At 38.3% G+C, this 12,121-nt stretch overlaps 1 protein-coding gene across 2 annotated transcripts; it reads right to left on the bottom strand.

Moving 5' to 3' along the window:
- Window positions 1-760: 760 nt before the first annotated feature.
- LOC131677100 (uncharacterized) lies at window positions 761-11,481 on the bottom strand. 2 transcript variants are annotated; one of them, XM_058956687.1, is made up of 7 exons: window positions 11,079-11,481; window positions 3,070-3,138; window positions 2,222-2,865; window positions 1,916-2,163; window positions 1,538-1,706; window positions 1,210-1,375; window positions 761-1,124 (listed from the first exon to the last, which is right to left on the bottom strand). In XM_058956687.1, exons 1-7 carry the CDS (start codon window positions 11,283-11,285, stop codon window positions 1,005-1,007), a joined length of 1,623 nt encoding a protein of 540 aa, XP_058812670.1. In that variant the 5' UTR covers window positions 11,286-11,481; the 3' UTR covers window positions 761-1,004. The 2 variants fall into 2 exon arrangements, with proteins under 2 accessions (XP_058812670.1, XP_058812671.1); XM_058956688.1 differs by lacking the exon at window positions 11,079-11,481 and adding an exon at window positions 3,215-3,553.
- Between the last annotated feature and the right edge of the window lie 640 nt (window positions 11,482-12,121).

The following is a 12,121-nucleotide window of genomic DNA, read 5'->3' on the forward strand; positions in this document are numbered from 1 at the left end:
TGAAAGCATCACGTAAATAATCCTTTTGAACAAATAAGATCGCAGTCAATCAGTGCAAGTCTCCGCGCTTTGAAATTTTTTCCAACAACGATTATTTTGTCGCAAGCTGTCGTCATGTAGATATGTAGTATCTTCTTGGAAACTGTTCTCTATTTCCATAATGGTGATCGAACGCTCCGGGTAAAAGCGTGAAAGATATTTTTTATGTTGGAAAAAAATAATCGTTAACTACGAGCTCAACCTACGTTCTTTTTTTGGTGATTATGTGATACGCCACCTAGTGGTAAAAATGCGAGCAAGTGGATTTTATCCATGTAAATTATCGAAGTATCTCTCATAGACTTCAAGTATGTTGATCCGATAGCTAGACTAGTCCGATTTGGTTCGAATTCGGAGCAAACATTCCAACTGGGGTAAAAAATCCACTTAAGAGTGGACCAATTGATTTTTTGCTGGGTAATCTATTTATCACGTTCCAATATTGTCATTTACTTTTAAACCGGGAACATCGAAGATTTTTTACATGTTGACGGTAAAGCACCCGTAGACAATAGGTTTGTTCCAGTATCAGGAGAAACTAGAAGCATTCCGGAGAAAACATGAAAAAAAGTGTCTCTGTGTTCGATACTTTTTTACTAGTCAAAAATCCTTTATCATGGTATTTGATGTTCACATAGTTCGAAAACAATTTAGGTTTAGGGTAGCTTTAGGTTCTGGAGGCATGAAAGGACTGTTATATTGCGAAAAAAATAAAGCTTGATTAAAAACATAAATATTGTATTTGAAATGTAATAAAAGTGGACCTACTCTAAAAAAACATTTCAGTTGCCGTAAAACAGAATGGTGCTTTATAAGCAAAATGTACAATGCTAGAACATTATAACCAAGATCCTATGTACTAATTATTTCTACACATCCGAGGGAAAATTAATAATTTAAAGTACGACACACTCGTCACTCTAAACATCACTCAAAGTGCCTTCCGTAATTCAGGTTTGCCGCCCCTAGAGTATATCAGACAATCGTTTAATGCTCGCCTTCAGCAGAATCTCCGTTTCCGGTTCGAATGTTGATTTAATGCACTCGCCAGTATAGTAAACACCACTCCTGGTATTGCTGATATCCTGCGAATGGGCATAATTAACACATTATCAAAGGTGTAACAAAAATGCAGCCCCAAACAACTGCCCCCTCCATTCGCCCACTCACATTCCACGATTTGCCTTCCATCGAGTGAACCTCCGAGCGGGATATCAACTCCTTCCCGAGTATCTGATGCAGACCGGCTTTCCGTATTACCACCTCCAGTGCATAGTTCCGGCACTCGGTTTCGTCTCCCTGCAGGAGCGCAGAGATAAAGATATCCCCGACGGAGCTGTGGTGGGGGGGGGATGAGTCATGATCAGATATGCATCGCATTGGAAAATGAAACAAGCGCATAAATCAAACACGCCTAATCACATTTCACCCTATTCGGAGAGGGCTCGACGGACGACGACCGGTTGGCTGCCGGTTGTCGCTAATTTATGATGCTTACCTCGGGCTCGAGATTAATTTCAGCCAAAATTTATGACCATGAAGAATCAACACCAGGCAGGCATTATCAACAGGTGTCCTTGGCGGAAGCGAAATCTCGGCCGATGCCGTGCCAAACGAAATGATCGGCGTCCGGTGATGCTCGGTTACGTGCTGCTCCAGCTCGGAAACTGTAAATCAACGAAGAATGAGTCTATTCTAATCGCTGGATAATGAATGATTGAGGAAGAATGGGTCGCACAGGGAAAGCTTGTACGTGGACTAACAATTACTATGCTTTGCCAATTGAAATGATATTTCAAGCAATCGTTTGAATTTTGTATGAAAATGGTACGGCACAGCACGGAACAGCGGTAAAATTTATTAACACCATCCTTACCATTTATCTTATCACTACAATACTCGCCACAAGGACAACAATAGGTCACCCCTTGTTGGCGAGAGTTGGCGCCAGGAACTACGATTTGAACCCCGTTTTCCGGTATACTTCCCAAGCTTTCTGCCGAAACGTTACAGGAAAGCGATGAGGTCTGCCTCCGCGTGGACAAACTATTACACGATGCAGCCAGTTCCGGTGCTAGTCGATTTGACGAAGTGCATCGTGGAACGGACACCGTGTTATCGCGTCTGAAATTTAAACTGTACAATAAATTCGTGGCTAATGGTTGTTTCAAAGGTGTATTACCTAAATATTTCACTGGACGACAGCGATAAAGACTTCACCTTTAGGCCTTGCAGTTCCTCACCCTGCTCGCAGAGCTGATTTTTGCTCAAATTATCCACAGAGGACGATTTTCCCATTATTCTCGCTAGGAACTTGTGCGTATGCGAGTGAATTTGCTTTCCTGCTGGTAAGTGTCCCTCACTGTTGAAGGGAGAGCGAGGTTTCTTCCGAGCACACTTTGCTCCAAACAACCGCTCGCGAAGTTTTCCATCGTTTCCTTCCGCCAAATTGAACGACTCGGCAATCGACTGATATACCTGTTCGGCCAGCAGTGACCTGCCAAAGGTATACTTTTCCCGACAGACGGCGCATCTCTCCGATCGCACCCGACATCGAGAGCAAACCAGGTGACCATTCTGGCACTGGAAAACTGGCGGTGGAATAGTATCAAAGCACACCGGGCACTCCAAAGCAGCCACGATGGTTTGCATACTGGCCGATAGCCGCTCCAGATTGAGTGGCATTGGGCCACAGCAAAGTGACTCCGGGTTACAGGTTGGCTCCATGCCCGTACTCCACAGAAGGAGAGTTACAATGTCCGACTTGGAACGAACCATGCCGGCGACCTCGGCGATGCGCATACCAAGAACGTCCTCGTTGTTGACCTGAAGAGGGAAATTGAAATATCAAATATTCTGTGGGTGGAAACAAACGTTTAAAATAACAGCCAGTAACATTGCACTGAAATTTCTCGTTAGGTTAACTTGGCTTCAACGGTACTAATTATAGTGTGGGATTTGCATACCGGTAGGCGTTTACCATACGACACAGGGAGTTACTGGAGTTGTGAAATGGAAAGTTGAACTCACCTCTAGCACACAATCTCCGGCCTTCAATCCGGTCACCTCAGCCGGCGATACTTCGTCAACCCCACTGACCTATTGTAAAAAAAACGAAGAAGAAAAAATAGAATGATAGTGTATTTACATAGCTATGAAATAAACGGTTCATTACATCAGTACTCGATTCTTGTTCTCCGTTCGAACAAGCAGGAGGAAAAAAATCATTCCGGTTTGCTATTAGAAGAAAAATATTGAGAAAGGCAAAAAGAACTAGCGAATAATGTGATCTGAATGAATCAAATTCTAGTCAATTTGTTAGAGTATTCTCAAGTAGTTAGAATTAGTTGTTAGTAGTTGAAAGCATTAGAATTTTCAAAATGATAATGCAATTTCAATTTCTATCTGTAAATATCGCATATATAGCAGCACTGACGCTAAAAACAACTATTTTTCTAGATTTTTTAACCAATCAAGGTTTTTGAGTCACTAAGCCATATAATGTTTTCGATTTTTTTCAAATGCAGCTGACGTTAAAGATATGTAATCGAACTTTTTTCGATTTTTTTGTAAGCAAAATTACATTTTTTTTTGCAAAATTGAATTTTCGCGACCACACCTCCAACTGAACTACCAATGTGGCTAAATTCAATATCAAGGAAGATCGATAGTGTCAAACGAGGACGTGTTTACATTTTTTAGAAAATCAATTAAAAATCATTCTAAAGTTTTGAAAGTTGAACATATGTTTTTCTATATTAAGAGAGATGAGCTTTGTCGGTTTATGAAATAAAAGGAGAATTTTATTCTTCAATTAATGACCCAATTTTTTAAAAAGGATAGCATTTCCCATAGACCGAGGGGTGGTTCAATCGACTCAAAAATTTGGATATTTATATATTGGACATAGATAAACAATTCCTCCGTAATTGGTTAAAATCCGTTAAAGTCGCTTTCGCGTGTCTTCATCAATGCTCCATATGCACCCGCATTGTTAAATACACACTGATACTACAAGGGAAACCGCGGACTCTCGAAAAAATCAAAATTGGTAAGTTTTCCCATTGTAATTCCCATATGAATGTCAAACGCAATTCATTATGACCCCAAATTTAACACAATTTATTGGGACAACAAATGGACACAAAAAAGATTCGTTGCCGCTTGATGTGATCAATTTGACACAGACTGACAAACATAACTAACACTAGAAAACAACTCTTCGTCCCCTATTGTCGTCTATGTGATGACGGCGCCACTGACAACTGCGAAAGTATACAGGAAATTCTTCCTGTATCTAAGGGATAACCCACTTGCAAATTAGCACGACCGTGTACAACAAGTGGAGCTACTGTTCTGGTAAAATAAGCGGATCGATATTTTTTGGAGGAATCTGCTTATAGTGTCTGTCTGTGATTTTGATATCAAGGAAAACAAACCGTTTGCATGGTTGGGGTTGCCACATTCACAGGTTTGTCTTCAATGTCACAGATTAATTTAACAATTTTGTTTTAAGATTTTTTCACAGATAACAGATTTGTAGCATTTTCATGAAGTCGTCACTGATTTCTATAGATTTTTGCAAATATTCCGATTTTTTACCGATTGTTGGAGAATTTCACACATATTTTTTTTGTTTAAGGAATGGTAAAGATTTTTTTTTTACTGAAACCCAGATTCCAATGTGGCATCCCTAAACTCAGTGCCACAGACTAATTGTCATAACACTATGAGGAAATCCCTCCAAAAACTCTAGGAACTCTAGATCATCCTTTTCCACATGATCCCAAATACACTTTATATAACAGACTTGCGGAAAGAAAAACAGTAAAACTAGCAACCATGAACGTAAACTAGCATCACGGAAGCTCCCATAACCCTGTCAAAAAAAATGCGGACGAGCATGGTCAGGCGATTCAAAAAGTTTGACGTTTGACACAATTCGCCTGGGCTAATTGCCCCTAGGAACAAATGCAATTTGCGAATGCGATTTAAAGGCAATTTCAACACTTAAACAAATTTTCTGGCGGCTGAAATGGACTTGGTTGTTTTTCGCGTTTTTCAAACATGGCGGTTCATGTTTGGTTTAAGCTTAAAATTGGTGTGTTTTCACTTGTACTTTGTTTGTCTAGTGCACTTCATTTAGCCAACGAATGTGAGAAATTGTGGAATCGTGTGTATGTATAGTAGAACAAGATCTCCTAAAGTCTTAATGAGCGTCAGATTGTGATAAGTTTTGGTGTGCAATACCAATTTCACCTTTGATTCTTCCTATAAGTTGGTGGTGATTACCTAGTACACTGGTAAGTATATGTGATTAGATAATGAATCCGAAAATAAGCATTATTTTTAATTTTCATATTAGGCAATTAAGGACGATTAAATGGCGCGTTCCCCGGGCGATTTAAGGGCGGGTTGGTCGGCAAAAAAATGACGGCGGCAAATCGCCCAAATGTTGCATTTGAAATAGCCCCCTAATTGCCAAGAAATTGCTGGCAAATTGAAGGGCAATTAGCGCATCCGAGTTGGCAAATAGCCACCCGTTAGCCAGCAACTTGCCCTTTTTGACTGGGAAGCTTTGCATGGTTTTACTCTTGTACTTCCCCTCTCAACACCCTCATGCTCGTTTGGCTGCACTTTTTGACAACCCGTTTATCTGCAATTCTGACACTTCGCTATTCTGTGTATAAAGTGTCTGTAATTCTAAACACTCATTAGCTGCTGGCTTACCCCTTTCAAAGGCAAATAATTTGTTTTTCATTTTATCATGAAAACGCACATAAAAGTAGTGTTTTATTTCATTGAATTTTATCGTGTGGATTCTTTTCAGTGTGTTCATATGTCGTTGGTGCGTCACAGTCCCAACTACAAATATATTTAAAATGAACGTTGAAGCGGGCGAAGCATTGTTTTCGAGTGTTATGCCTGTTAGTCTGTGTCAGTACGTCATTTGTTCTCAACAACAGGGATGCCAGGTACACAGATTAATCTGTGTTTCACAAATTTTAAATGTTCTGCACAGATTGTTAAATTGCACAAATTTCCACAGTTTTCTGTTTTAATGCACAGATTTCCACAGTTTTCTGTCACAATGCAAAGAGTAGCACGGATTTCTCAATAGGGAAGAGCCGCTGTCATTTGACGGATTGAGAAAAAGCAGAAAAATGTAAAAAAACCAACATTTTTGTGCAGTTTTTTGTGAGCAAAATTTTTGTTCAAAATGTATGAAGTTTATCATTTTTAGCGTTAGGTACTCTTTGTTTCTATAAATACTACCTAAATCGATACTTGAAATGAGAAGCAATGTATTTGGGATTGCGTAAAACCAGCCTTAAAAGCAATTCTACAGCGTTTGTTGATTCACATCACTTTTCACTGGGACTTCTCTAAATGAAAAATATGTTCCTATATGCTTAACTCATAATTTCAAGAAAGTTCATTGCGCAATGTTCTAGAATTGTCAGAAAAAACACTTATAGCGTTGAAATAAACCCTATAATTAGGGATTGAATAACTGAAAAATCCAACATATTCCTCACAATTGTATTCACTTGTGCTTCTATAGCTTTGTTCATACAGCAAAATGAGATAGATAGCACATGAAAGAGAGAAAGAGACAGTTGCATTCAAAGATCTTTTTAAGGGGAAGCTTAAATAGTAATCAACCAACAACCAGATGAAGTAAAAAGTAAGCATTAGGGCAAAAATGTTCCGCGGAAATCTATTTCAAAATCACCATTCTGATGCATGCTGTTTGTGTACATATTTCTGCTTTTTCTCTAAACTTTTTGGGGTGGCGCCAGTTTACACGAGAAGGTCCCAATTTTCGACCTAGCGCTTAATTTTTGCCTCGAGCAAAAACTAAAAAATGTCCCCACTTCATGTTTTGAGACAAATTTGTATGTATTTACACAGATTGTTAAATAGGCTGCGCACAGATTTCAAGAAATGTGACCTGGCATCCGTGGTCAACAACAATATGACTAAGATACAGCTCATTTGGAAGCACATCTTCCCATCGTTTCTGCCACGCGGCTACCAATTTGCACTATACCGCTAAATAATATCTTTCGACGATTATTTTGGTTGTTATTCACGATGACGCTTTAACGATTGCACAACACTAATCTTGTTGGTTATGACCAGCGAGCCGAAAACAGTCATTAGCTAGCGTACCTGTCCCTGACCATGAATCTCAGGTTGTTGTCTTATATATTTAGGAGTCTGAGACCTCCAATTTAGGCCTCTTGCTTAAGATCAGTGCGCATCAATGTGCAAAAGCATAAACCGAAGGCGTTGTTTATGTTTAAAAGTGTTCATTCGATAGTGAAATCTAATCCAGGTATCGAGCATGTTAGTGGTTATTTATCGTTCAAAATAAACAAACATTCTGTTTTCAGAGAACATACAAGAAAAGTATTAGAGTTGGTAGAAATAATATTATGGCAAAATATAACAATCGACTAAACAAGAAACTTTATTCATTTTAATCTATTAATTTGTAACAATGTACAATATATATATATAATTCAAAACTTGCAAAACTGTCAGTTTGATTTACAGAAACTCAGAAAAAATACCATTCTTTCACTGATTCGTTGTCTATCGACAAACCGACAGATAGACCTGCGCTGTAGTAATAGAACCGCTTTTTAGTTGGACCTCCGCTAGTTGGACCATTGTCCAACTAAAAAGTATCTGAATGTCAAAATCTTATGTCAAATTTACTTTGACAATCAATCTGACAATTATTAGAGATGTGAATAGATGCAATTACACTACTAACGTCTCCTTTAGAGAGTTTTTTACATTTGTCAGTCGGTCCAACTAACGAATCAAACTCGTTAGTTGGACAGAGGTTTGGCCCAACCAGCGAATCACGACTGTAGTCATGTGACGTTTTGCGTTAGACACCGTTTTTTTGTTTCGCTGATTTTCGGAAAAGCCCATTACTTTACCGAAAATCAGCAAATCTATAAAATTTGATGGCTGAAACAGTCAGCCATCAAATTTTATAGATTTGTTGATGTTTAGCAAATTAAATGGCTTTTCCGAAAATCAGTGAAACAAAAATTGCAAAGCTGAACCACAGAGAACAGACGTGCATCTTCAGAATTCAACTTGTGTAAAATCTCTAACGGTTTCGAAGGTAGTTGGGGTATCCAAACCAGGTGCGCTACTGTCGTCATGCTTTTTTTTTGTGGCTGAGTTCGACAGAATTGACAGCGGTTATTCCTCTACCCAGTCAAACTAGTTGGGAACCGGTTTGGACTTCCAGCATGAATTCCAGCTCAAATGCATCAACCGATAGAGTCGGAATCGGTTGTTTTCTTTGAGCAAGATTCCATACTGAATCCATTCAGGATTTCGAACCGGTTTCGGAATGGATTTGACGGATAGTTGGGATAGGTTGGTGTGACGGCGCTAGTGTTTATCGTATATTAATTCAAATGTTTACACACGTTTTTTTTAAATATATTTGTTCGATCAAGGATGTCTGTTCTCTGTGACTGAACTCTTAGCAAATGCTGTTTTGGCTGGAAAAGTTTTAGTCAAGTATTTTGCTGAAACAAAATACAAAAAATTGGTGTGCAGATGTCATATTCATTGTTGTTCTCTATAACAGAAGTGACATTTCGTATCTCGAAACGAAAAGTTTATTGTGTACAAGCGTGTGTGAAAAAGTCGATTAGAATTGGTTGTATAATGTAGCCCCAGAATACGCCATCTCTATGACTACTGTTGAACCAATCTCGAACCAGCTATTGATTGAATAAAATTGGGCTGCCTGGAAGTGTTGTCGGATATCGTGATTTAGTTTATCACAACGATTGTTTACTGCGCTGATTGTTGCTAGTTTTATAAAGATTTCGTTTTCGTTGCAAAACCATCTTCTCTAATCATTGTACGTAGCACAGATTATTTGTCGATTCCATTTAGGCGCGATATAAACGATGTAATCGACGTGCTGGAAAATATGCTTTCATCAAAATTAATTTCGACTCTTCTATGAAGCCTAACCAAGTTTTATCACGAGATCAATTCTCGTGAAATTGGTTCATATATAATGTATTTTCAATCTAAACAAGTTAAGTGCAGCACAAAACCAACGTATTGGCAACAGTGCTGTGTTACTTTCACCAGGGGTAAAATAATAAGATTTTTTTGATTGGAAAAAGAAGGCATCCTGTCCTACATACTCATTAAAAACTACTCAAAATTCGAGTTCGAAGCCTTCAATTTCAAAAGTAACAGTGATATGTCAAAAAATGAGTTTTTTTTTTTGAGTAGAATTCTCGACAAACATATGATTACGGCTTAAAAGTAAACTGTCAAAATTCTCTTTGAAAGGAAATTCCAGACAAACCGTTACTCGCCAATTACAGATGTTGGTAGTAAACAAAAGAGAAAAGTTTTCTCTTTCATTAACTGCTCTGAACTGTGTTTAGCAAGTAACGGTTTTTCCGGAATTTCCTTTCAAAGAGAATTTCGACAGTTGGCTTTTAAGCCATAATCATATGTTTGTAGAGAATTAACTCATCTCTTGAGTAATCATTAAATTTTCAAAGTTCAGAGTGAAAAAAAACGAATTCTCAGAAGCGTAAGGAGTCAGACGTTGAATTAAACTTGAAAAAGCGCTTGTGGTTGAAGACGCTGGTCGTTCATAAAACTAGACGGTAAGTTTCATTGAGTTTTACTTTTTAAAATCTAGCTTGCCGTTGTGTTTTGTAGTTTCAGCAAACGCCTGTACAACGGGCGAGAGGATCAGGTAAATGACATTTGAAATACCTTTGTAGTTTTATTAAAAATGCTGAATGAGTATTTTCTTAGTATTTTTATAGTATTTTCTTTTAAGTTGAAGGGTTGATCATAATTCAACGCTTTTTCTTGAAAAGGGCGATACTAGCAGTGACACCATTCAAAGAAAATCAACAGTGAATATTTCCAGACTTGGTTTTATTTCCTATTTAAGAACTATCGTGTTTTTTTACATCCTAGATTGCATGATTCAGTGATCGAAACCCAAAACTTCATAAAGTATTTGAAATTATTAAATTAAAATTTGTTTTTGCTATTGAAATTGACAAAATGATAGTATCGCCCCTTTGGCGATTGTTTACTTTTTCGGTCCCACCTATCAGCATTGACGTATCGCCCTTACGTTTTTTTACAATAACTACCGTTTTACACCACCGATTTCGTCCGGGTTTTTTCAATAGCGATCATTGTTACTATTTACAGCTGGTATCAGCTTGATAATCCTAAAAAATACGAAAAAACAGTTTCGCCTTTAAACTGCTAGCAAAAAAGTATCGCCCTGTTTGTTTGCATGGAGCGTGGAGGGCGAAACTTTAAATAAACAAACAAAATACAGTTTCGCCCGTTGTATTTTTTGCTGTAGTTTAAGAAAGCAATATCGTAGAATCCAAATTTTTAGGTTAATTTGTTGCGTTTCAAAGCCCTCATTCGCATGTATGAAAAAAGCCTTATGTTTACATTTGTAAGTATCGCCCTTTTCACAAAAAAGCGTTGAATTATAAAACACATAAATTTTGTTCATGGTCCTGCTTTCGTAACGAAAAAAACGTGTTTGTTCCAGAATTCATGGCACTTTATTCACAATTTTGGTAACAATTGTTTTTCCGTGTCTTATATGTCAGTTTTCAGTGGTTAGATAAATTACATAACCTTTAAAAAGTTAAATTAAAGTTCTGTGAAAAATCACGAAAAAAAAAGACATTCAGTTATACTTCCGTACTGCATATATTTATCGTATTCTACGTGAGTTTAACTGAATATCTAGTCAAGTATGCATAGGGTGCAAGTCCTGGTTTACGCGAATCATTTTTTTCCTAAATATCAATTAAACATCAAAATATGCATACAATAATTTTTAGTTTTCGACCTGACCGCTGAACTAATCGGAAAGCATTTATAAAACCGAGGAAAGAGCTTTCATATGAAATGTAACTATGCGCGCCTCACTGCCTCAGCATGACTTCATCGGCCTTGAACAATAAGTTCTCGCGTCAACTCACCCAAGGATACGGATCCCACTTGCTGCGCGATAGGTGAAACCCGCATGATCCATCCGGTTGCTTTGGGATGTGCAAGATCCTCACCGATGGATTGTAGTGATCATCTGGACTCGCATTCGTCTCAATCCCGCCGCTGCTGGTGTTCGCGGGTGTCGTTGCACTTAGCTTCGTCATTGAACTTGACTTCACCACCGGAGTTTCCACCATGTTGTTGTTGTTGTTAATGTTTACACCGAAGGATTTACGCCCTTCCCCTTTAGCAAGCGATAACTCACTCCTGTTTTTTGCTACCAAATCAAAGCAACCAGTGACGAAAAAAAACAACTACACCGAGAGCCGATTGTCTTTCAAACCATTCGATCGCACAGCACAAAAATGACTAAAATCACGAGGTTCGCTGTTTGTTCTCTTCCTTCCGCGCCGAGTCGCCGATGTGACTTCGACGATCGTGTTTATGGTCCCGAAGTTCGTTGGTTTCCTGCGGCTGGTGGCACTGCGGAAGACGGAACGGCAGCGAGATCCACTTTACTTTCAATATCAACCAGTCGAGCGGTCTCTGACACACGACATCGGGAACAGTGGGATAATGGGTGGTTTTGTTGGTCGTAAAAGCAAGCAGGTGAAAATTAATCGGCGTGCGGAAACTTCGAACTCATATAGTATCTAAAAAATAACTGGAATTGCAATGTAGTATTTGAAGAACCCTGGTATGTACACGTAGAATGCACGATCGATGAAACATCGAAAACATTAAATCGGTAGCCCAAAATGAAGGACGGGAATCATACTATTTTTAAACGAAAAACGTATATATTACTTGAGATTACTTGCTTTTCCAACATTGCATTTATAATCTTCCAAAATATCAAAGATTTTTTCAATAAATTTTATACGCTATGAATGTATTTTTCTTTCTCTTATATGCTTAAAGTAGTTGATCTTGAGATTTGAATAACCTTGTCTAGCAACATCCCAATAAGTTGTAGTCAAATGAAATCTCGACAAACATATGATTAGGGGTTAAAAGCCAACTGTCAAAATCC

This window comes from Topomyia yanbarensis, chromosome 1, assembly GCF_030247195.1.
Source record: "Topomyia yanbarensis strain Yona2022 chromosome 1, ASM3024719v1, whole genome shotgun sequence".
NCBI classification, from domain to species: domain Eukaryota; kingdom Metazoa; phylum Arthropoda; class Insecta; order Diptera; family Culicidae; genus Topomyia; species Topomyia yanbarensis.

Excerpts from the sequence above, each read along its gene's own strand:
- LOC131677100 (XM_058956687.1), bottom strand. The coding sequence starts at position 11,285 with ATGGTGGAAACTCCGGTGGTGAAGTCAAGTTCAATGACGAAGCTAAGT. Across the intron at positions 2,164-2,221 it reads TCGTCCAGTGAAATATTTAG|ACGCGATAACACGGTGTCCG; the intron begins GTAATACACCTT and ends TTTAAATTTCAG. Across the intron at positions 1,125-1,209 it reads TGGAAGGCAAATCGTGGAAT|GATATCAGCAATACCAGGAG; the intron begins GTGAGTGGGCGA and ends GCCCATTCGCAG.